This window comes from Dermochelys coriacea, chromosome 1 (genome assembly GCF_009764565.3).
Source record: "Dermochelys coriacea isolate rDerCor1 chromosome 1, rDerCor1.pri.v4, whole genome shotgun sequence".
In the NCBI taxonomy this organism is placed as follows: Eukaryota; Metazoa; Chordata; order Testudines; family Dermochelyidae; genus Dermochelys; species Dermochelys coriacea.
The window spans coordinates 200,692,719-200,719,099 of NC_050068.2; the positions used below are offsets into that span (position 1 = coordinate 200,692,719).

At 45.8% G+C, this 26,381-nt stretch overlaps 1 protein-coding gene across 8 annotated transcripts in view; it reads left to right on the forward strand.

Moving 5' to 3' along the window:
- Window positions 1–519: 519 nt before the first annotated feature.
- The window catches only part of BOC (BOC cell adhesion associated, oncogene regulated), an 82,413-nt gene continuing 56,551 nt past the window's right edge, over window positions 520–26,381 (forward strand). For 2 of the 8 annotated variants that reach the window (XM_043511910.1, XM_043511914.1), the window contains exon 1: window positions 1,120–1,265. In XM_043511910.1, the coding sequence (XP_043367845.1) occupies window positions 1,263–1,265 (3 nt within the window). In that variant the 5' untranslated portion in view covers window positions 1,120–1,262. Of the gene's footprint in view, window positions 1,010–1,067; window positions 1,266–5,862; window positions 5,970–26,381 lie in introns of those variants that run through there. The other 6 variants (XM_043511932.1, XM_043511942.1, XM_043511938.1 and 3 more) reach the window with 6 other exon arrangements.

A 26,381-nucleotide genomic window follows, 5' to 3' on the forward strand; every position in this document is an offset into this window, starting at 1 on the left:
TAAACATCTATCCTTTACAGCTGATATATCTTAGTTTTGTAATGACACAAACTTTCCCCAACTGCTCTTCAGTCTAGCCATCATACAGTGTAGGATACAATACCACTACATGTGCAATCTGGAGCAGCGTATAATAAAGAAAAATAGGGCCACTGGTTGGTTTTTCACGCAACACACACACTTTTTCCATCAGCGAGGCTGTAAGTTCCAAGAGAGAGCTTCTTTCCTGCCTAAAGGTTCAGTGTTGTGTGTAAAGAAAAAAGTCACTTTGCTGCAACAGCTCCAGTCTCTAACTCCCCCCCCCCCCATGATGAATAGGGGGTCACTAAGGACCGCCACATACCAAGTCCTCAAGACAAGGGGTGGTGGAGGGACCCTCCTTCTTTTGCCAAACTTTTCAGCTCAACTTTCCCAGCTTCCGCTGCTCTGGGGACGGGGGGGGAAGAGCACCAGGGCTGCTGCTTTGTGCGTGTGAGTCTTTAAATTCACCCCAAGTGCTGAGAGATGGGACAGAGAGACTCTATCTGATGACCATTATTAGTATTTGGGGAGACTATTGTTTGTTACCTTCCTTTGGGGAGTTATTTCCCCCTCTCTGACGTCTTGCTCCTCCTCCTTTCCCTCCTCCTACTAAGGGGGAGGGGGGAATGGGAGGCTCCAGAAGAGCCGCAGGACTGGTAGCAAAAGAAGGGAATTGTTTGAGAGTTCAGTCATCCAAAAAACCTTCTTCCATGTGGCTGCCCTGATTCCAATGTCCCTTTCTTCCTCTTGCAACAACTACCTTCTCCTCCTCCTTCTCTGAGTCCTGCAGAATCCCTCCGCCCCTAAAATTATCCCTAAAATCAACCACCACGAAAAGAAAGTAAGTCCAAAAATCAAAAACCCCAGACCCTTTTGCTGAGTTCCAGATCCGGCCTGGAACTTCCCAGCCCCTGGACATTAGCCTCTTTGTTGCTTCTCATTTTGTGTATCTTTGTGTTTCTCCTTCCTGCTCCATCAGAGATCTCCGGTGAGTGAAACAGCTGGGGGTGGGGTGGGGAGGTTAAAAAAAGTTTGCTTTGGAGAGAGAGAGAGAGAGACGTTCTGGGGGGTTGTGGGCTTTCCCCCCCCCCTTAAGCTCCTACGTGTAGGAGCCGCAAATCTTTCGGAGTTTGGGAGGGTTGTTTGCTGGATGCTTTTAGGGGAAATCTCTGTGTTTTTTAATGCAATAAAAATAGCAAGAGAAGAACAGTTTCCCCAGCGATTCCCTCGTCCCCCTTTCCATGGTGAGTTTTGTTTTTCACCGGGCAGGTGGGATTTGGGGGCTTGTTTATTTCACTCTGTCTGTTTCTCGGCATTAATGGAGGGCCCTGCACGCACTCTGTGGGTACTGCAGCTCCAATGCCCAAAACTTCCCCAAAGATCAACTCAAATGCTCCCTTCCCCAGGCAACAAGAGACAGGAGGGGGATAAAGACGATTTAAGAAATAGATTTCTTTACCTCCCCCCCACCCCATCTTTCATTAAAAAAAAATAGTGGATTTGTTTTTTAAAATGATGGGAGTTTGCAGAACAGACAACTAATGCAAAGGCATCTTGGCTTGTGATTATGTGGAGGGGTTCCTGTTGCAGAGAGAAGCGTGGGTGGGTTTTCTGTGAGTAAAATGTTTGTTCGCTGCCTGCATTTTCTTGTGCAATTGTATATTTTAGTCCTTATGCGAAGGTGATCAGTGAAATAGATGGAGGGGGTGTTAAAGGAGAGTTGGGGGGGAATCGCCTTCCGCTGTGGTGATGTGGGACTTGATATGTGGTGGCTGTTATGCCTGTGTATCTTGGTATTTGACTGTAACTTTGGCAGGTCCTTGTAACATCGCCTTTAAATAGAAAATGCACTGATTATTTAGGGGAGGGAAGGGTTCAGGATTTATAGCTGCATTCAAATTACTTTTTTAATTAAGAATTTTGAAGAACTTGCTAATAATATAACATAATAATAATAATAATAGACTAAGCAAGCACCTTTCTTGATAGCCCCCCCCCAAAGGGTAAAACTTATTTAACACAAACATTTTATTTTTGACTAAAACTTTTGCCTGTAGAAGGACCACAGTTCCCCAAGTATATTTCAGTGAAGTTGTGGAAGAGGTATTTCAGGATCTAGTCAAGTTGGTATTTTGTTTTGTTTTTTTTAATGAAACTCTATTGCCTCTACACATTCTGGTTTATGTGAACAGGAGAGTGAGATTCTATATATACAGACTGGGTGTGTGTCTGTGTTCACATACAATTTCTTGCATATCTTAAATTGTTTGATTTACTTGGTGACCAATTCTCTTAATTTCTGCACAGCTACCAAGCAGCACTGTGCGATGTTGTTTTGATATGTCCGTCTGCAGCCTGTCAACCTTCATTTTCCATGGTTTAAAAAACTTCTTCATGGAAAATTATTAAGAGTCTGAGGGTTTTTTGTGTTGGTGGTGGGTTTTATTTTGTGTTTGTTTGTTTGAAAGTAGGGTTTTATTTTGGTTTTCCTATCCTTTTGGACTTTCTCAGTCTGCCTGGATTTGGAAGAGAGAAAATTTGTTACACACACACACACACACACACACACACACACACACACACACACACACACACACACACACACACACACACACACACACACACACACACACACACACACACACACACACACACACACACCCTTTAGGGTGGGTTACATATTGAGGTTTATGGCTCTGGGAAAGGTTTCAGGAGAAATACTGTGGGGGTTGCAAATGACGGGTGTTTTGTTTTTTAAATGACCTAAATAACTGAATGTAAATAGCTCCCCTTGCTAATAGGAAGCACCCTTGAGTCTGTTGAGGAAGATGTAATTTAGGGAGAATTATGATTTTCCCATAGAATGGATGGATTTATGTGTGGCAAGAAATCAGTGGAGTTTTGCTTCCCTCACAATCAAAAGGTCTAATCCTCCAGGTCTAAAGCAGGCTAAACTCCCAATGGGTGTTTTCTGTTAGGGCTGAAATCAGACCTAGTGCTACCCTCCTTGCTGATGGAGTTCTACTTAGGAAAAATAGGGCATGTTCACATGAGGGAAGCACAAAATGCTAATGTACAAAATTGAGGACCAAGTTCATTTCACCCTCTCAAAAATAACTCGCCTTTTGAGAGAGATCTCAGTGAAAACTGTAAAGATGGCAGCATCCACACATTGCCCTCTCTTCTGCACTAGGCGTAAAGAGGATACATTACAGGTGGCTGTGGCTGCTAAATTCTAGGATGTACATTCTCATGGTCTCTCTCTACTTCCTTAGGGATCGGAAAGCACCGCTTTTCCTCATCTGTTTGTTACTGTGATGTGCTGGGTCATCTACCTGACACAAAACAGCACTGTTTCACCTCGCTAAATGGGACGTTTAAGTATTCAGAGTTTTTCTAGCCCCTTGGGTGTCAGACCCTCTCAGCTTTTCCTTTCCTGGGGGTTGTTTGGCCAAAGAACAGCTGAATAATTGCCCAACTCCCCTTGCCTCCTGAAATTCCTTGCACTCCTCCCTCCCCACCCCAAACCCTCCAAGCTTCACTATATTAACCATGGAGCTCCGATCCAGGGGTGCAACTCCCATTCACCTATGTTACTGAGTGTGGCAAAATTCAACCTTAAGGATCTAACTTAAGTCCCCCAAAACAAGGAAAGCTGCAGCTAAGGTTGTAAACCCATGGAATCCTCTGAGCCCACTTCAGAGAATGGTGCAAAGAAGTAAAGCTCTTTCCCAGCCTATGAGGGTGTGAGATCAGTCTGACAGCAGTCAGAAAACTCAGTTTGTGGAGCTCCTTGTTTTTCTCAGTGATACTGGATCAAATGTGCTTGGTTTCCAAGTCAACAGATTACTTTACTTTTCTAACTGCCAGTGCCACCTGGGTTCTTCCTGCATCTCTCACCCTGAAGAGTGAGGAAGGCTGACAGTTGGATTAGTGCTCACAGAAGAGATTCCTGCTCACACTGTTGTGGCTGTCTTAGGGAACAGTAGAACTAGGGGCTGAAGGATAATCTTCAGGTTAAAGCACAGGGCTGGGATCAGGAGACTTGGGTTCTATTCCTGGCTGACAGAGACTTCCGGTGTGATTTTTGAGGTATGATCCTTCATCCCTCTTTGCCTCAATTTCCCCATTATTAAAATTGGTCTATTACTGACCTAACTCATGAATGGAAAGCACTATAGAATTGCAAATATGATTAATAATATTGACACTTCAGGGCCAACAAATATAAACCCTTGTTTCTCTTGGTAAAGCGAGGCTAGACATTGGATGCATATAGTGATATCCTCACCCCAGTTCTGCTCCCTGTATGGTGGGTAAAAGAGCTGAAGCAGCATAAAGGGGATGTAAAAGGATTCCCTTGTCACAGGATCTGAGGAAGACTGCCACAGACTGCTCTCTGAGGCCCCCTGGCAAGCCTTGAGGGGCATGTGTAACAAGGGCATGTTTGGGGACAGCTATAGGCAGCAAGGATAGGGTGCTGTAACTTAGACAGGCCTGCAGGTGTGTCCAGGTTACAGTGGGGGCCATGGGATGGCAGAGGACTGGGAGGAAGCCACCTTAGTTTCCTGTCCACCTGGGCAGTGAGTGCTGCTTTGCACCATTAAGAGGCGTAGCACAGAATCTCACCCCTAGGAGTAGTTGTGTTGAAGAGGCTGAGCTAGTTTCCTGACTACAACCATAGTTGAGGCACATGAACCTTCAAGATGACTTCAAGGTGACTAATAACAAAACATTTAGTTTAACCTTCGGGCCAAAGGAAAAAGGCAAAGCAGCTAAACCATATGTTTAAAGCCACCCTCCCGTTATTGCACGCTGATGGCCAGATTGTAATGCATAACTGAGCAGCTGAAGACCGAGGAACGTCTCTGGATTTAGGCTGGTGTAACAGATAGCCCCAAGACATTGGACCTACCGCAGACAATGCGGGTTCATCGTTGGCCTTGCTCTGCTCCCATGAGAGTCAGTGGGAATTTTGACTTGAGTGAAAGAAGAGTTAGGCCAACTCTGAGTGGTTTTGAAAATACCACCTCGGACATGTTCTAGGAGAGGTTTGCGAGGTAGAGCTTGTTGAGGTCATTTGTTCAGATCCATCATGTTAAATGCCTGATTTTGCTGGCTTGTAGTTGGTGCGTTATGGTCAGGGGATTGCCAATCTTTTGGCTCAGGTGATTCCCATCCTGGGTGGAGCTTGTTCAGATTTAAAGCTCCTTCAGAAACGTTAGCTGGAAATCCTGTTGCATGTGCGTGTTGCAGTAACCAGCCATTGTGCTTTGGTGATTATAGTGCTGAGTCAGCCCATTGCTTGTGGAATCGCCGTTCTGAAGATGCATCAGTTTGGCATGGTTATAAATAGGCTCGGAAAGATCAGATTTTTTTATCTGTAAATGTCGATTTTCCTGTGCACTCCAAAACTGCTGAAAACACATTTCTGACAACCATGATCAAAATTTACAGATAAGCAAAGTAACAAAAATGTGGCTTGAGAACTGGTTCAAATTTGATTTAAAGGATATTGACTTTGTATTTTGACATGGGGTGTTTTAACGAGTTTAAAGCTTTAACTTTATGAATCTCAATGTCTATTATTGTTAAATAATTATCCGACTCTTCCCCCCCGCCCACAAATTCCCTCAACTGTGAACTTTTAAACAGATAAAAATAGAAAAAAATGCATAAAAATAAACATCAACATCTGTCAAAATTGTAAAGAAATAAAATTCAGCTTCTGCCAAGTGTAGTTATAATGAAGCCTGACTTAAAGGCGACTGTTTCTCTTAGTCAGAACAAACCCCCAAAGACTTTGCAGGTGTTTTAACACCGGTTTGTTTCTGTCCTAAGGACTCTGGTTGGGACGTTCTCTTCAGTTATCCTGGTGGAGTCTTGTGGTCACAATCAGGCAGCACACGCGGTGCTAGTATTCACCAGAGTGACAGTGCAGCACAGGGGTCAGTGAGGGTGCCTAGCAGCATGTGACTGGCAGCGTGGGTGTGGAGTTCTGGTGGATACTGGGAAGGTGCCAAGCAGAGCTGTCCCTTGGGGAGGGCAAATCGGGGCAACTGCTCCAGGCCCCACGCTTTGGGGGCCCCCGTGGACTGCTGTGGTTGGTCCCAGAAGAAACGAATCCGTCACTTCTGCCTTGGGCCCCGCACTCCTAGGGACAGCCCTGGTGCCAAGGTTCATTAGGATGGGGTGAAGCATTCTCCTAGTCTCTTTGCTTCTCAGTATCCCTAGGTGGGGAGGTGATGGTCAGAGCCATGCTGATCACCTGCAAGTACCCCCTACATCAGTACTCCTTGACATTGAGCAACTGTTTGATTAGGAATGGTGAGGTGGAGCTGTGTTGAGCACAGAGCTCTTCTGTACTCACAGTGCCTACTGCCACCTCCACAGAGACAGAGTTTAAGGTTTGGTGGGAGTGCAGTGTGGAAGACATTAACTTACCCTTGCATTTCCTACTTCTCATAGATTGACCATTAGTCACCCACCAGGTTCCAGAAGCAAATGAAGTGGCGGTAGGCAACCTTCATTCTGCATTTACTATGGGGTTTTGGCAGATGAATGTAAAATGACCCAATCCCAGGTCCCAGTGAAGTTGATGGCAAGATGGTTGTTGACTTCAGTAGGCTCATATAAGTTTTGGATAAACATTCTGAAATTTCGGTGGCTATTCAGGCCTTCTGGATCTGTAACAATGGGCTGGGGGACTTTCACTGAGCTATATATATAGCAGGATCCATGCAGTGAGTTACTGTGGGAATCTGGGCTGCTATGATATTGTGTGGCAAGCCAGGGTGTGAAACTCGCCATGTGGGCAAGTCCAAATATTTGTGTTTAAAGGCTTTTCAGTACTTGCCTACTTTTATACATGCCATGGGCATGCAGAGCTCTACAGATAACTAAGAAATGACACATCCCTGCTCAGAGGGTCTTAGATACTAACTCAGCTGGAACCAGGAAGCAAAGAAGTACAAAAATGTAAAAACAAGTTTTAACTACAACAAATGTAGCCATGTTTATTTTTAAACACCACCCCTCAAAATAAAGTGAGCATCAGATGGCGTTTTGGAGGATGGGTTGGATTACTTTTAGTTGACTTCTTAATTTTATTTTTATTCACATTATGACAGTGCAAATTGTTGTTTTTCCTGTAAAAGAGATGGCATTCCATACGCAGTTTAAAGGCTTAGTTGTCCTTGACAGTCACATTTGTAAGCTCTTTGGGGGAAGAACTGCCTGTCCTGAGTTTGTACCACCCTAGCACAGTGGGGTCCTGTCTTGAGTCTGGAACTCCTAGTTGCTACCATAATAGACAATAACTGTCCTGAGTAAGAGGTGTTTCAGAACTGCTTGCCCACAGCAGGAACTAAGGGATCTTGTTTCAGGGAGTATGTGGGAGCTGCAAAAATACTGCACCCCATTATTAGGCAGAGTGCCAGTGCCAAGAAAGAGACAGACCTGGACCCTGCTCTCTTCTCAACTGGTTCAGAGCAGCTTTCAGCTGGTGGGATGTGGGAGGAGATCAGTCCCTGAGCTCCTCTCAGACGTGAGGATTGTGATTGTGCTTTGTCGTTGTGTAGTGATCACAGGCTTCTTGGGCTTAATCCAAACCTCACTGTATCCTCCTAGTGTCTGACTTCTGTGGTGTCAAGGCAATATGGGCTGCAGTAGGTATACGCAGACTGTTGTAAAAGTTCAGTCAGGGATTGAAAGTAAATCACCTTCCTCCCACTTAGTCTGTCTGCCCTCCAGGAGTTCAGCTATTTGCCTATAACAGCCAGTAAGTCTGTCACCCAAAGCTCACTGGTGGGAATTCCATTTTGGCAACCCAAGGTCCCATCCAGCAAAGGGATCCGCAGGGTAAGGGTCTTGGTGCGTGTGGATCCTTTTGCCGGGTGGTGAAATATATTTATTGGATTCAGGGCCAAGGATTCTAAACTGATTTTAGGCACGGGTCTGCATGTCATGGCAGTCCCCAGTCGCTCTAATGACACAAATATGGGAGAGTGAGACGGCTATCCCTTTAAGAACTCTAGCATTAACTTTCTAACCTCAGACCAGAAGCCTTTAGGTTATTTTTATTTCTCCAAGCCACTTCAAATTGCCTGAAATTAGAGGCTTTCCGCAATGGAGGGTTGGTGCCATCTGAAAGCTGGCAGGCCAAACTGTCAGGTGAGATAGAGCCCTCTGAGCCATTGCATAATGGTAAACAAGGCCCCATATATATTAAGGAAATTTATGCAGGTGTAACTCCAGCAATGTAGTCACACTGGTATGACCCCCTGACCTAGGTGCATTGCACTGGCCCAAAGCAGGGTTTACCCTGGTACAGCTTAATCCAGTGAGGCACTAAAATAAACTGCACCAGCATCGCTCCTGCTTTTCGTTGCTGCAGTGTGTCTAATTACGGGTCCACACTGATGTAGCTTCCTTAATGTAGACAGGGTCTAAAGCTGATTCAAAACAAGATAGGCACTGCCCTCCTGCCCTGCACTGAGGAGTGCTGAGATGAAGGGTGGCCTGGGGGAGACCCAGGTTTAATCCCCTGTTCTACCAGACATCCGGTGTGACCTTGGGCAAGTCAGTCTGCCTCTCGGTGCCTCGGTTCCCCATCTGTAAAAATGCACTTGCCTACCTCACAGGGGCATGGTGAGGATAAATTCAGTAAAGATTGTGAGGTGTTATGATTCTGGAGGCCACAGATAGGAACCGCAATTGGTTTAGGATGGAAATGTAGCATGCCTCTTCAAGCATGGCAATGTGGCGAAAGGCTTGTACTGGGTGGACGGGATGCTTTCTGGGGGCTCTGTGCAGTGCTTTGAGATTTGGAGAACAGTCTGGTGACCTGTTATAGAAGACCTGTTAGCTGAGTGAAAAGAAAAGGAGTACCGGTGGCACCTTAGAGACTAACAAATTTATTAGAGCATAAGCTTTTGTGAGCTACAGTGTGACTGTCAGGGAGTATAGTGTCAGTAGCAGCACTGCAACAGATTTATGGCTCTAGCCAATGGTGGTACAGAGAGACCACTGTAATCTTATGTTCCAGGCAGCGTGCATCTCCACAAGCAAAATGACTCCCACCTTTTCCCTCCTCTCCTCACTTCTAGTTTTATGAAGACAGCCCCCTCCCCCGCATGCGATTGAAAATTTGACCTTATCTTCAAAGAAGCCCTCTGATGTCACACTTTGAAAGTGGAGAAAGAGGAGGCAAGAGAGAGACCATCACATCCACTAGGAGCCCAGTTGCCAGCAAAAATGTCTGAGAACAGTCTGATGTTTAACAGTTCATGTTTAAAATCCAAAGCCTAGATTAAGTCCATGCAGAGGCCTTCTCCCCAGAGAGCACACTGGCAATACTCCATGTAGCAAGGGTTTTCTCTCGCACACAAGTGGACAGTTATTTGGAAGCCAGGAGTATTTTGAATGATGACTAATATTTTTACATTCATCTGGGGCCTTTCATCCAGGAGAGCTCCAAACTATAGATAATGCATAGAGGGTTCTCTTCACTCCACCCCTTCCAATCAAAGCCACTCAGCTCTGGGGTGGGAGGATGGCACTCAGTCAGTTTTTGGCATGGCTGCATGGCTCTGGGTGGTATGGGCACATTTTGGCCAGCTGCTATCTGAGCCTGCCGTCACTAGCAAGCACTTCCTTTGGGCCCCAGGCAACTGGCACAGGAGTTTAAGGAAAGCTGTTAGGTCAACAAGTCTGAGCTGTGTCAGGCCAAGAGGGTGGGACTGAGTTCCAAAGCTGAAGCATTCTCTTGAAAATCGCTCTGGGTGGGATTTTCTGAAGCAACGAAGTGATTTAACATAAGGCCTGTTGAAAGTCAGTGGGCCATATGCTCCTAAGTCACTAAGGTGCTTTTCAAAATCCAAATAACTCCCCTTCCTTTAAAATCAGGGCCTTGTTTTCTTGAGTGCCCTCGCTGATCCTGTGTGGTGGTGTCATCCAGGGAGCAGGGTGGTTTCTCACATAGCTGGGTTTCCACCCTGTTAAGGTTCAAACCGTCTAGCTCCAAACCACCACCTTAAGCCATACCTGGAAACTACTTGGAAACGGACTATGAAGCATCAATGTGATGTGATCTCTGTGCGAGGCCCGGCTTACTATGTAGGGTGTGCCAATCTGCGTGATCCCATGGTGTAGTTCCAAGGAGAGAGTGTTGCATTAGTCTAAACCTGACAGGTCAAAGGCCTGGATTTCTGTGGTAAAGATGACGATCTCTGAGAAGAACAGTTGCACCCTTCTCAACAACAAGCACAGATGAAAGAAAGCAATCTTGGCCATCTGTGTGTACATATGTGGCCCACATCATCCTAATAACTAAGTTCCTCACAAACATTGAGCTATGATGTCTTGCATTTCTAAGGATCTCTCCATCTAAGAATCGCACTGTGCTTTACTAACTAATGAATTTAGCCTCACATCATCCCTTTTTCCTCTCGGCCTTATCTTGTAGTACTGGGGACTACTCATGTGCATGCCAAACAGAGGCCAGAAATCCTCTATAGACAGTAAATTGCACTTACACACAATACTACAGATTGTGTTGGCTCTGGCTTCCACTTAAATCAATATCAAAACTCCCAGTTATTTCATTAGGAGCAGGTACAAGCCTTAAGTATACAACAGAGAGTAGTAATGAAAACGTGCTGGCCTCACTTAAATTGGCAGTTGACATGCATTTAAGGAAGTCTATGCTGCTTGCTGGAGGGGCGGGAGATAGCTGGAGGGTAAACAGAATGGCATTTATACACATACCGTGTTTGAGATTGCAGAACCAAGTGGTAAGTCATATTTATTATGCACCTTTGGCCACCTCACCTGCACTCTGCCCACCAATCCATTTCTGCTGGGACTGCTTTCGATATCCCAATCCCCTGAGATATTTCAAAGAGCCACTGTTTACAAAAATACTAACCAAACAAGCGCACACACATTTTACCAGACCAAAAAAATGTGAGCATAACCCGGTTTGATAGTAGAAGGGTTAAGCCAAGAGGAGGTTTGTTAATGTGACTCTCTAGATGAGAGCCTGAGAAGAGCCTCTTGCTCCCCTTTTACTCTAAATCCTAAATTATTATTTGTATTTCTGTAGCACCTAGAGGAATCAGCCAAGTTAAATTGGAAAAGATGGGGATCAATATGAAATTGAAAGGTGGATAAGGAATTGGTTAAAGGGGAGACTACAGCAGGTCCTACTGAAAGGTGAACTGTCAGGCTGAGGGAGGTTACCAGTGGAGTTCCTCAGGGATCAGTTTTGGGACCAAGCTTATTTAATCATTTTATTACTGACCTTGCACAAAAAGTGGGAGTGTGCTAATAAAAGTTGCGGATGATACAAAGCTGGGAGGTATTGCCAATCTAGAGAGAGACCGGGATATCATACAGGAAGATTTGGATGACCTTGTAAACTGAAGTAATAGTAATAGGATGAAATTTAATAGTGAGAAGTGTAAGGTTATGTATTTAGGGATTAATAACAAGAATTTTAGTTATAAGCTGGGGACACATCAATTAGAAGTAACAGAGGAGGAGAAGGACCTTGGAGTATTGATTGATCATAGGATGACTATGAGCCGCCAATGTGACATGGCCGTGAAAAAAGCTATTGCGGTCTTAGGATGCATCAGGCGAGGTATTTCCATAGAGATAAGGGGGTTTTAGTACCATTATACAAGGCACTGGTGAGACCTCACCTGGAATACTGTGTGCAGTTCTGGTCTCCCATGTTTAAGAAGGATGAACTCAAACTGGAACAGGTACAGAGAAGGGTTATTAGGATGATTCAAGGAATGGAAAGCCTGTCTTATGACAGGAGACTCAAGGAGCTTGGCTTGTTTAGCCTAACTAAAAAAAGGTTGAGGGGAGATATGATTGCTCTCTCTAAATATATCAGAGGGATAAATACTGGAGAGGGAGAGGAATTATTTAAGCTCAGTACCAATGTGGACACAAGAACAAATGGATATAAACTGGTCATTGGGAAGTTTAGACTTGAAATTAGATGAAGGTTTCTAACCATCAGAGGAGTGAAGTTTTGGAATAGCCTTCCAAGGGAAGCAGTGGGGGCAAAAGACCTTTAAGATTAAACTCGCTAAATTTATGGAGGAGATGGTATGATGGGATAACATGATTTTGGCAATTAATTGATCTTTAACTATTCATGGTAAATAGGCCCAATGGCCTGTGATGGGATGCTAGATGAGGTGGGATCTGAGTTACTACAGAGAATTCTTTCCTGGGTATCTGGCTGGTGAATCTTGCCCATATGTTCAGGGTTTAGCTGATCGCCATATTTGGGGTTGGGAAGGAATTTTCCTCCAGGGCAGATTGGAAGAGGCCCTGGAGGTTTTTCGCCTTCCTCTGTAGCATGGTGCATGGGTCACTTGCTGGAGGAGTCTCTGCTCCTTGAAGTCTTTAAACCACGATTTGAGGACTTCAATTGCTCACACATAGGTGAGTGGTTTTTCTCAGGAGTGGGTGGGTGAGATTCTGTGGCCTGCGTTGTGCAGGAGGTCAGACTAGATGATTATAATGGTCCCTTCTGACCTTAATGTCTATGAATCTACATATCTAAGTTCTGAGCCATATTGTTCTAGGTGCTGTACATACGCATAGTGAGAGAGAGAGTCCCTGCTTCAAAGAGCTTGCATTCTAAATGGAGAAGACAGGCAAAGGATGGGAGGGAAAATCAAGCGAAGTGACTGCCCCAAAGTCACCCAGCAGCTCAGTGCCAAAACGCAGAGTAGAACCCACATCTCCTGACTCCCAGCCCAGTGCTCTATCCATTGGCCCACACTATCTTTCTGAGGAGGATGTCACAGCTGAACACTTGGGTTTTATTTTAGCTAGAGAGGTAGAGAAGAAAAAGGGGTGTTGTAAGGCTAAATTCAGCAGATGCAGGCATACTTGCACTAGTTTGGATTGAGCTAACTCGCTAAAAATGTCAGTGTAGCCGTGGTGGGATGGGCTAATTATCGCATATGTGCCTTTGGAGCCAGACAGGATTCTACTTGGGCAGCTAGCCCATGCCGCCATAGGTACACTGCTATTTTTAGCAAGCTAGCTTGATTGAAGCTAGCTTGGGTACGTCTACACAAGCTGCACCCGCCCCGCCCAATTGCTATGTAGACGCATCCGTAGAGTTGTCTATGGTGCCTACCACTGCAGTGTCGAAGCGCCTGTCAGCCTAAAGAAAGTTGAAGGGAGCTCCACTGTGATCTTGGGGAAAGGGCAGGTGAAAGGAAAAGTGCAAGGCCAGCCTAGGGGAAGGGAAAGAACCAGTTCTATATAAGGGAACAAGCTAACAGGAGAGAATTAGCTGAGGTATGGTGACTTACAAGCTGGAGAGTAGCTTGCTATGGCTGCTGCTAGTTGTGGGCCCCTTAGCTGTGCTGTGGACTCAGCCAGTGGAGGGCAGCATCACTTGCATGTATCCATATAGTCAGTACAGGAGTATTTGGTGTTGCAGGGAAGTAAGGGAGGGGTCAGGAAGATGGTGGTTTGAGGTGCATCATGGGAGGAATGGAATGATAAAGAGCAACTCATCATTCTGAGCGCTTTGAGGGATAATTAGACCTGTGGGGGGAGAGAGAGAGTTATGAAGGGACCTCACAAAACTGGGTGAGTGGGCAACAAAATGGCAGATGAAATTCAATATTGATAAATGTGAAGTAATGCACATTGGAAAACATAATCCCAATTGCATATAAAATGATGGGGTCTAAATTAGCTGTTACTGCTCAAGAAAGAGATCTTAGAGTCATTGTGGATAGTTCTCTGAAAACATCCGCTCAATGTGGAGTGGCAGTCAAAAAAGTGAACAGACTGCTAGGAACCATTAGGAAAGGGACAGATAATAAGACAGAAAATATTATAAAGCTGCCATATAAATCCATGATAAGCCTACACTTCGAATACTACGTGCAGTTCTGGTTGCTCTATTGCAAAAAAGATATATTAGAATTGGAAAAAGTACAGAGAAGGGCAACAAAAATGATGAGGGGTATGGAACAACTTCCATATGAGGAGAGTTTTAAAAATACTGCAACTGATCAGCTTAGAAAAGAGACAATTAAGGGGGGATATGATAGACATCTATAAAATCATGAATGGTGTGGAGAAAGTGAATACGGAAGTGTTCTTTATCTCTTCACGTAACACGAGAACCAGGGGTCACCCAATGAAATTAATAGGCAGTAGGCTTAAAACAAGCATAAGGAAGTACTTCTTCACCCAATGCAGTCAGCCTATGGACTTGTTGTCAGGGGATGTTGTGAAGGCCAAAAGTATAACTGGGATCAAAAAAGAAGGAGATACATGTTCATAGAGGATAGGCCCATCAATGGCTATTAGCGAGGAGGGTCAGGGATGCAACCCATGATCTGGTTGCACCTAATCCTCTGACTACCAGAAAGTGGGACTGGATGACAGGATGGATCACTTGATGATTGCCCTGTTCTGTTCATGCCCTCTGAAGCATCTGGCAATGGCCATTGTCAGAGACTGGATAGTGGGGTAGATGGGCCATTGGTCTGACTCACTATGGCCATTCTTACTTACCTTAGCATCATCCTTTATGCCCTTCTATTTTTCCACTTTCCAAACCCAGGTTGCATTCAGTGTACCAAACAGATTTCTGAAACACCAACCTAGCTGGACCAAAACAAAGTGGAAATGTTGACTCGGTTGCTGGGGTGGGATGTAAGGAGAGGTCATATATGGAGATGTTTGGAAAATTAGGTCCCCCTTATTCATCAAGAAAATAACTTACCTCTCTCCCAACACAGGTGTATGTGCATGCACACACACAGACACCCCTACCCCTCTCAATTTACCAGCAAAACTTGTCTCAGGATCATTGATGAAAAAGATTGTGGAGGGAGGAGAACAAGATGTTATACTCAAGGAGTAGGTGTGCTTTCTCCCTGAGGGCTGACGAGCTTATGATCAGAACCAGTTGGGTTTTCTCCCTGCCCAATTTTTTTATCTGAACTCCCCATGTTAGGACCTCATGCCATAATTACTGTTGCAAGAGCTAAGAGGGACTCATTGTGGCTCATTCCTTGTTCTCCTGTTAACAGTGCTCCTGAATAGTCTGAGGGAGTCAGTCAAGAACGACCCAAGGTGTTTCCTCCCAGGTCTAAACATACTACCTCAAAAGTGCTCCCAGCCATCCTTGGCCTGGGGACAAGAGACCAATCCTGACATGCAAAGGCTGGTTCCATTGTACAGCAGATGACGGGGGATTGCCTTTATTCCCTGGAATTGAAAGCAGAGGGTAATTCTGGTGAATGGTTATTCTTAGGAGATTTTGGCCCCATCCAGACATGAACATAAACCCCTTCCAGATTTGATTCAAAGGTGTGTGGAGGGGTTAAGGAGGTGTCAATTTGAATCTTGGGATTTGAATCCAAGCCTTTGGTTATGGTTTTTGACCCATCTCTAAAATTAAACGTAGGCAGGGAAATGACTCGCCAGGAGGCAAATTCACACGTGGCATAAGCAAATGCAGCTCTGCTGAAGTCAGCGCATGTACATGGTCTGGATTTGGCCCAAGAAGTTTATCTGTCAGTCTAATCAGTTGGCTGCTACATGTCAGTGCTGCCATTGCTTTACTGAAGAAGTTGGTGTAATAGCATCAGAAGGGGCGAGAGTATCCTAGGTAACATGACAAGGACTGTATTGGTCAGAGAAGGGACTAGGGACTGTGGCTACAGCATGACATGTCTTCTTCTGAAACTATTGGATCAGCCCTATAGCTTTTGGCGGCTCCCACGAAAAATAAGTGATAGTGAGAAGCAGGGAAGGGAAGATGACGAAGTATGTGTGGAAGCCTTATGCTCTGGATGCTATATAAAAAAGAGACAGACTTCACCTGGGCAGGAGGCGGGGAGCGAGGGAAATTATTACGGTTTCATTATTGGATTTGTTGCAGAAATGTTGTAAGGTGTGTTTTGCACCTCTGTCATACCTTATATTTGTGTAGCTTATCTTTTTCATTATTGGGCACTAAAGCACTATAAAAATCATAATGTATAGGAAGAGTTCGCTGCAGCTGTTTAACTACCCAGAGCAATGCCGTAATGCCATTTCCTCCCATTTTAATATTGCATTGACTTACATTGTAAGCTTTTTCGGAAAGGGACTGTCATTTTGTTCTGTGCTGGTACAGTGCCTGGTATGATGGGGACTTGGTCCATGACTGGGGCTCCTAGGTGCTACGCTAATACAAATAATGCATAATAATTTTGTTGCAAAGATCTCTAGCATTTTACAAACTATTAGATAGGCGAGAGCTTCTCCATAGTTAAGAGTGAGACTGGATTTGCTTCCCTCCCTGCTTAAAATCCTCAAAACACTCTTTTCCTTTTTGCTTCAAATTTTGCAGGAATGGTCTGTGACAAGTGGACACTGTTTGGTGTAAATTGGAGGTGATGTGATTCTAAGAGTCTTGGCCTGAAACCTGACTGGAAGGGGGCCTGAGATAGTGGCAGCCGCTAAGTAGATGGAGTGGGGACAAGTTTTGGGTTAGCTGGCATAGAAATAAGAGAGTAAAACTGGATGGGAGTTTGCATATATGGTTTGCATACACTGATAGTTTATTTTTCTAGTGGTAATTGGGGCTACTGAATATGTGGCCGATGTCCCTCCTCAAAGAAGTTATTGACATCCTCTATAAGTATTTAAGTTGTAAGCTCCTTGGAGCAGAGACTGTCTTTTATTGTATGTTGGTACACCACCTAACACTATGAGGCCTTGGCCCTTGTTGGGGTCTCACTACTACTAGAGTAGTACAAATATAATAGGAATACCAGATGCTCTTGACTCTCCTTCATTAGCCAGATAGAGTAAGAAGAGCTCCGTGTAAGCCTGAAAGCTTGTCTCTTTACCGACAGAAGTTGGTACAATAAAAGATATTGCCTCACCCACCTTGTACCTCAGAGAGCGTAAGGATCAGTCGGATAGGTGGGGGTTTCCTGTAGTGTTCCTCAGAGTTCCTCATATGTGAGTGAGATAATATCTGAGAGGGATCCTATTTTCTCAGGCCTCTGCTTGGCCAGTGATTCTAGAGATGCCATCTTGGATGGGGACGCACTTATCCATTAAGTAGGCTTGATGGTATCATGCAGTAAGAGCTGCTCTGTGGCATCATAGGAAGGCATTCTATGTTGAGAAAAGAATGCATGATCCTAAAGGGTTCACGCTCCTTCTATGATGTAGGAGAAGTAGACCCTCTGTGCATATTCTATGGCCAGGGCGTACGTAGGCTTGTAAGAATTTCTTGTCAGAGGATATATGTGTGTCTTCAGACACTGGTATTTTATTCTTTCCTGCTTCACTGTTGCAGGTTATCCAAGAACCAGTGGTCAGTGATTGATAGTATGCCACTGAGGGCTTGTCTTCACATACAGTGCTACAGTGGTGCAACTTAAATGAAGATGCTACTACACCAATAGGAAAGCTTCTCCGGTCAGCATAGATAATCCTCAAGAGGCTGTAGCTATGTCGACAGAAGAAGCTCTCTCACTGACATAGCGTTATCTACACACGGGGATAAGTCAATATAAATGCGTCACACAGGGGGTGTGGATTTTTCACACCCCCGAGTAACATAGTTATACCAATATAGGTCTGTAGTAAAGACCTGGTCTGAGTCTTCTGTTCTTTGGCCTCTTGGTTGGGGAGAGTTTTCTTTAAGGATTTCTTACTATTTAATTGTTCAGTGACTTTTCACCCAGGCACTAGAGCTGGACACCTCTTCCATTTGTCCAAAGGGTCAAAACAATCACCTCCCAGTATCCTGAAAATGAATTCCTATGAATGGATTTACAAGACAAGAGGAGCGTACTTCCTGAGAATTGTGGGCCAGCTGATGAATTTGGGGATAGGTGAGATTACTCTTGTCTGAAGTAACTTGGTCATGAGTTTTGTTCCCTTTTTGGTTGATTTGTGGGGGATAGGTGAGCATGAAGGAGAGGGAAGCCCAAAGTTATTAGTGATGGGCTCTTAGGGGTGAGTGAGGTAAAAAGGGGCCCCATCCTGGTAAAATGAGAGAGCCTCATGGAAGCAGGCACTGACTGTTGCTCTATGGTTTTGCAGTGTGGCCCTGTTCTCAATAGATCCTGAGGCATTACTGTAATAAAAATGATTAAAAAGCTAGGTAGCAACACCTTTCTGAATGGATTTCCTTCTTATCCGCCACTGGGCAAAGAGCAGGCCAGATGAGCTGTGGGATCACCTTCCATATCAGACCCTGCCAGATGGGGAATTATTAGTTAAATTGGAGAAGATGGGGATCAATATGAACATTGAAAGGTGGATAAGGAATTGGTTAAAGGGGAGACTACAACGGGTCCTACTGAAAGGTGAACTATCAGGCTGGAGGGAGGTTACCAGTGGAGTTCCTCAAGGATCAGTTTTGGGACCAATCTTATTTAATCATTTTATTATTGACCTCAGCACAAAAAGTGGGAGTGTGCTAATAAAAGTTGCAGATGATACAAAGCTGGGAGGTACTGCCAATTTGGAGAAGGACCGGGATATCATATAGGAGGGTCTGGATGACCTTGTAAACTGGAGTAATACTAATAGGATGAAATTTAATAGTGAGAAGTGTAAGGTTATGCATTCAGAGATTAATAACAAGAATTTTAGTTATAAGCTGGGGACGCATCAATTAGAAATGACGGAGGAGGAGAAGGACCTTGGAGTATTGGTTGATCATAGGATGACTATGAGCTGCCAATGTGATATGGCTGTGAAAAAAGCTAATGCGGTCTTAGGATGCATCAGGAGAGGTACTTCCAGTAGGGATAAGGAGGTTTTAGTACCGTTATACAAGGCACTGGTGAGACCTCACCTGGAATACTGTGTGCAGTTCTGGTTTCCCATGTTTAAGAAGGATGAATTCAAACTGGAACAGGTACGGAGAAGAGCTACTAGGATGATCCGAGGAATGGAAAACTTGTCTTATGAAAGGAGACTCAAGGAGCTTGGCTTGTTTAGCCTAACTAAAAGAAGGTTGAGGGGAGATATGATTGCTCTCTCTAAATAATCAGAGGGATAAATACTGGAGAGGGAGAGGAATTATTTAAGCTTAGTACCCATGTGGACACAAGAACAAATGGATATAAACTGGTCATTGGGAAGTTTAGACTTGAAATTAGATGAAGGTTTCTAACCATCAGAGGATTGAAGTTTTGGAATAGCCTTTCAAGGGAAGCAGTGGGGGCAAAAGATCTATCTGGCTTTAAGATTAAATTCAGTAAGTTTATGGAGGAGATGCTATGATGGGATAACGTGATTTTGGTAATTAATTGATCTTTAAATATTCATGGTAAATAGGCCTAATGGCCTGCGATGGGATGTTAGATAGGTGGGATCTGAGTTACCCAGGAAAGAATTTTCTGTAGTATCTGGCTGGTGAATCTTGCCCATATGCTCAGGGTTTAGCTGATCGCCATATTTGGGGTCGGGAAGGAATTTTCCTCCAGGGCAGATTGGAAGAGGCCCTGGAGGTTTTTCACCTTCCTCTGTAGCATGGGGCACGGGTCACTTGCTGGAGATTCTCTGCTCCTTGAAGTCTTTAAATCACGATTTGAGGACTTCAATAGCTCACACATAGGTGAGGTTTTTCAAAGGAGTGGGTGGGTGAGATTTTGTGGCCTGCATTGTGCAGGGGGTCAGACTAGATGATCATAATGACCTTAGTATCTATGAATCTATGAGGCAGATGTTGTCCTTGCAGCATCGACATCTGAAACATTACATTAAAAAAAGTGGGGGATATGGTTGGTAGGGGGCACTGAGTCGTAAATCCTTTCCAGCTGCCCTGGAAACTAGTCATTAAAATCTATAGGGGACCTTGTGGTGGTGAGGGGCTACCTAAGGGGAGAGGGGGAAGATCGTGGGATGAGGAAGGGGAGTGGTGGTTTGGAGATGGGATTGAGGGATCAGTTTTGGGGTAGGGAAGGAAGGCCTGGGTAGGCTTTGGTTCAGGGAGGAAGGTGTAGTCTGTGTTGGAGAGGGAGAAGGGAAGGTCTTTGGGTGGAGACCAGGATGGCTCTGGAGCTGTCATAAGGGTTTGGGGAGAGGCAGAGCTGTTGACCATGTCTTAGGCTTCCCAAGCAGCACTGGCACTAGATTTCTTCCTTCCTCAGCTGGCCCCAGTCTTCTGGAAGAGAGAGAATTTGGTGCCTATATACTGGAGAGATGTGATGGGTGCCTTTATAAATACCTCAGATAGAGAGAGTGACAGAATGTGGGGTGGTCTTCCTTCTCTCCAAGTACACCAGAGTGAGGGGCATGCTGGCGTATGAGGAGAAAAATGAAATTCCTATCATGGAGGGAACAAAACACCATTCCCGCCCCTGGCTCAGATTTCTCTGGATTCAGCATTGACAAACATTCTTAATTAGACGGTTTTTGTTCTTTGAGAGTTTTCTGTGTCTCCTCTGGGAGATAGAAGAGCCAGTCTGTACACTGACTGTCACATGCAGCTTCTCCACAGATTGTGTATATTCCTCCTGCCTCATGGTGCATCTGCACCAGGACTCTTTGCACCATTGCCTTAGCACTGGTGCAGTTCCTCCATTGGTAGCAATGGCAGACGCACTAGCGTAGGCAGGGCACTTGTGTTTGATCAGTATGTCATCCAACCCTATGTAGACAAGGACTTAGATAACAGCCATTAGTTTGGTGCCACAGCAGTGAGAGGGACTGTAGTATCCCAGGATATTGAGGTTGTGGCATCCTAGGACACTGGGATTAAATGGGGATCTGGCATCTTTGGCCACAAGGGCTAAGTCAAGGGGGAAGGGCATCATTAGGACACACACAGATGGGGGCTGCACACCTCCATATCACAGATTCCTAAAGCCTTGCAAGATGATGAGACAGACTCCAAATTGAGTGTGGTAGAAAGAAATCTGGAAAATGGCTGCTCTAGCTGGCTGGCCAAGAGTTAGCCATGCCTGTGAACTGCATGCTTCGTTGGTGCATCACTGCAATGCCACAAGTTGTTTTTGCTAGTGGTAACAGAAAGGGCTAGGGGAGGGAAGCACAGGGAGAGCTGACTTCTTAATACTCCTGACTCGTCCTTGGTCTGTGGGGAAACTCAGCCATCTTATTTTCAGCCTCAGGAATGATCAGCAGAGACAATGGTCTGTGTTCCTAGGAGTGGGGGGTCAGCATAAAGCGGGGGTGCTGATGTGGTCATCCTCCTGCACTATAGAATCTAGAGGTAAACAGAGAGAGAGAGAGATGGAACTCAAAGCAATAAGATGCTGCTGTTGTTGATAGGGTGACCCAGCATGGACCTGGGAGTGAAAGCAGCTGGGTTCTGGCTGTGGGAAGAGGAGGATCGTCTGGATAATGTACAGTCTCCTGTGGCCCATTTGATCCAGGCTTCAAGATAACATGAGATACTCAGGAAAATCTCCTCTCCCCACCATTTCCTCCCATGGCTAATGGATAATCAAGACACAGTTTTAATACCCTTCTTTTCCCCTTGCCCCACACGTGCATGTATTTTTTGTGTGTATTCTCTTGGCAGGAGCTAAAAAACACAAGAGGAGTTTGGACCAAGATGTTGGGCAGCAAGAGGCTTTGTTCTGAGCCCTGAAAAAAATGGGGGAGAGTGGATGTCACTTCCCCGATGGGGACCTTGCCAAAGTTGTTCTTGCTTGGAAAGGCAATGTATAGTTTTGAGGTTGTCTCGGAATTAACACTTGGTCATCCAAAGTAAGAGTCACTCGGCTTCTCCATCTCTACAAATGGCAATAATGCTACTTCCCTGCAGTTTTATAAAATGTCTGTAAAGAACCCTTATATACCCCCTGCCCTCCAAGCATCTCAAAATAATAATATTTTGAATAACTAGACAGAGCCACATAAAGCACTGCACAGTCTCCAGCTTATTAGGACAGCAGTTCCCATACTGTGGCCAGCAGAGCACTAGCTGGTGGCTTGGGGAGGGCTGGCTGGTCAGATGGTGCTGACAACAACTCTCTGTTTTCAGCTGCTGCTATGAGCCCCAGGCTCTTCATTGCAACCCTGTCAAAACAAAGACAAAACACTTAGGGAAGTTTGGATACATTGTTAACGGTCTTGAGTCAGATGTACCACCTGGCACATAAGTCATTGCTGTAGCTGCTACAGGGATGTTGCACAATCACAGGCTTTAGGGGGGAGTTATCCATGAGGCGCGCTCTCTATTAAGATGTATGCTATGCCATGAAGAGTTGGAGTATCCTGCCTGTGTTAGGAAGTCATAGCAGCTCGTGCACTTCCTAATTTAAAAAGAGTGATTGAGCTCTGGTGTTGGGCTATTTGTTTACATGGGGAACCCCCTCCTTGATCTGGATGGGATTCTCCCTAGGAAAACCATCCCATCTCCCTTAGAACTCAGATCTTTGGGGGACCCATGTTGCATACATAAAATATGTTAAAGTCCTTTTGTGTAAACTCAGGCAGAGTCTCCATTCACTGTGACAAATCTGGGACGCCCCCCTTACAGAAACCAGCAGCTTCTCGGACTGCAGAGCCTGCCAGCTCTCAAAACTCCCACAATCCCTTTGTTCCCTTACAGGGAAAACAGCTTCCTTAATCCCCTGCATGTACATCCAGAACATAAACACAATCCCCAGCCCCAAAGAAGGTGTCACTGACCTCAAGCTGGAGACTGTAAACTCCTTCCCCTCCCCTCTGATTTCTACTGCAGCATGTGAAATTTAACCTCTTGTGCTGATGGAAACCTGCCACACACAAGCCAAGGCAATGAGTTGTGGCTGCTGCAGCGTGATGGACAGTGACTAACATAGGAATGTCGCCTTGAACGCTGGCATTGACATACACCTTGTGTTCTGAATGCTTCTTTCTAATCAGCTGGAGGTAGGATTTACTAAACCTGGGTCCTGGTGGATCAAAAATGCAGCGCTCCAAAACTCATTCTTTGGGAAGGAAGAGCAAGGGGAAGGTAGAGGCATGATCCAGTGGGCAAGGCACTGAACTGGGAGTCAGATCTGGGCTTCTTGTCCTGCCTCTGCCATTCACCTGCTGTGTGACCTTGGGCAAATCACTTCATCTGTTAGTATCTGGTTCCTCTCCTGTCCTTTGTCTGCTGCTTACTTAGATTGAAAGCTCATTGGAGCAGGGACCATCTCTCTCTGTGTTTGTATAATGCTAATACAATGGGGCCCTGATCTCATTTGGGGCCTTTAGGCACTACTGGACTACAGCTAATTTAATAGGTAACATCCACAGTTAAAGGCGGTGTGTTGCAAAAGCTATTTATTGTGGTGGTGTCCCAACGGAGCATTTCAAGCATGAAGCCTAGATCAGATTATTCATGCCACCTCCCTAGGGAGGTAGTTTTAGAGCACACTGGCTGTGGGAAATTCCCACTGCACCCACAAGTGGACAGACACCCCCTTTCCTGTCTGAGCTGTTTATATGTTTGGTTGTAGAGATTCTATACTTGCTGAAAAGACCTTGCAGGCACAGGTTGCCACCTGGGCAGCTAGTTATGGCTGTGTCACCCATTCCTTAGCGTATAAGCACGGATGTGATATGACTGGTTGGGGGAGCTGATCATGTGACATTTGCAAATGGTACCATGTTGCCGTTACAGCTCCACTGTTTGCATCACTCTTGGCAGCTGGATGTCTCTCTGTTTGTTTGACAAACACTTTCTCTGGAGTCTGTGATTACCAGCAGTTTAGTCTGACAAATCCTTGTTAAATTGTCTCCTCCTTCATTGTCTATAATTCTCCCCCCCCTTCTGTCCCTGTTAACCAAAATATTTTGAGTGCTCAGAAAAATTATTTCTCTCCATTGTAATCAGCCTGCCTCTCCTTGCTTGATTCATTCAGTGAGGCTGCAACCCCAGAATGCTGACAGTTAGGATTCTTCAGATTTACTAATCCAGAAATCCTGGGGCTTCAGGGAACCAGTAAATACAATAATGCTGAGAATCTGAGAATCTCAAAGCGCTTGACTGATGTTCAGCCTCGCAGAACTCATTAGGTTGTTCTTTATTATTATCCCCATTTTACAGGAGCAGAAGCTGAGGTAGAGGGAGGAAAAGTAATTTGCATAAAATCACACAAGAAATCTGAGAGAACCAGGAATAAAATCCAGCCATCCTGACTCCCAATCCCCTGCTCTGATCACTAGGAAACATTCCCTTCTTGTCTTGAGAGAGAAATAAAATACCTTAGAAAGAAGGGGTGCCAGATGCAGTTTTTAAAATGCCATCTCATGAGTAATTGTAATGGCATTTTGGCATTACTGTAAACTCAATCCTGAAAACTAGGGTTGTGGAATTACTCCAAGGTCACTGCATTCCCCAGTCATGATCCAGTGTTCATAACTATCATCCTTCCCATGAATCATGTTAAGTGACCTCTTGTTTTCAGCCCTGCAGTATTTTGGAGCCGTGCTGGGGGAGAAGAGCCCGAGAAGAAAAAGCACATGTCATGGATATTAACTAGCAAGGAACAAAATTCTCTCCTGGGGCGGGCCCGGATAGATTCTGGCATTCTGCTCCCCCTCTACGAGGATGATGGGAACATTTTGTACCAAGACCGAATAGAACATCTCTGGCTTTGCTACCATCCCCAAACGCAGCTGAGAACCTTTTGAGGTATCTTGGGGCCAAGTTATGGTTTGGGGTGGAAACCACATGGAATTTAGCCATTTCACGTGGTTTCTACTGCAAACTAGGCAAACTACAAGGGTTTCAGTTCGGTTTCACCACAAGATTATTTGCGGGGAGGGGGGAAATATGGAAGAGAGACCATGCGAATCCTTTGTGGAGCCAAAACTGATGCAAAGTTAAATCGTCGCTGGAGTGCCAGGCGGCGTGGGCCAGGCAGCGCAGATGGACGCTGACCCCAGCCCCACCCCTTCTGCCCAAGGCCCTGCCCCTTCTGGGGGAGGGGGGCAGAGCAGCCCCATACCAATAAGAGCTCAATTTTACTTTCACCCCTGAGGAGAGGGACCGAAACCTAAGCCCGCCTGAACCTCGCCACCCGGGTGCGGGGCCAAAGCCAAAGCCTCACCACCCCAGGCAGGGGGAGGGAGTGGGGACAAAGTCAAAGCCCAAGGCTTCAGCCCCGGGTGGGGGACCTGTAACCTGAGCCCCGCCACCCAGGCCTGAAGCCATCGGGCTTTGGCCCCGGGTGGTGGGGCTCAGGCTTCGGCCCCAGACCCGAGCAAGATATGGGGACCCACAGTTTGAGAACCGCTGGGCTAGGATTATCACCTTTTGAAATGCAAAAAAATCAGCAGCCAACCCCCAACCACAGAGCAACCCACTCCCCCTTCAACAGCCACTAGGGAGAGAACGCATATAGATAACATTGATAACATCACGGTATCTCCTCACTCTGTCTGACTCAAGCCCTCTTTCATACAGATGTGTGGTGTGCTTGCGTGTTGGTGGGCAGACAGCTGCTACATTTTCAACAGTTTTGATCTGCTATCGTTTAAACTGTGGAAGTGGGAACATTGCAGCATCTTTAGCTGGACCCAGAAACTTTTAACATTAGATGTCCCAGTGTATTGTGATGATGATGCAAATCTTTAGACCCACGTAAAAAAAACCCTGGCAGATTGCATTATTTTTCAGGCAACTGGCAAATCCATAAAAAAACCAGCCAGGTTGGTCAAATAGAGGGTTGCCAGGTGTCTGGCAGGTGTCCGATCGCTGGCACAGCAGGGCTAAGCCTAGGTTCAGGCTAGGCCAGTGCCTAGATTCAAGTGAGATCAGGGAAGCTCCGGCCAATGGGAGCTGCAGGGGTGGTGCCTGCAGGCACAGGCATCGCGCACCAAGGAGAGCCACCTGGAGAGCAACCCTGTGCTTAGAAACTAAACATGACGGCCACTTCTGGGAGCCGCGTGGAGCCAGGGCAGGCAGGGAGCCTGCCTTAGTCCCACTGCGTCGCTGAGCGGGAGCTGCCTGAGGTAAGCGCTGCCCGGCTGGAGCCTGAATCCCCACCCTGGCCCCAGGTCAAAACCCCTTCCCACACCGTAACTCCCTCCCAGAGCCCATACCCTAACTCCCTGCCCCAGCCCTGAGCCCTCTCCCACACCCCTACCCCAGCCCTGAACCCACTCCCGGACTCCAAACCCCTCATCCCCAGCCCAGAGCCCTTCCCACACCTCATATCCCTCATCCCCAGCCCAGAGCCCCCTCCCGTACCCTGAACCCCTCATTTCTATCCCCACCCCAGAGCCTGCACTCCCAGCCGGAGCCCTCACCCCTCCCACACTCCAATCCCCTGCCCCAGCCCAGTGAAAATGAGTGAGGGTGGGGAAGAGCAAGCGATGGAAGGAGGGAGAACGGA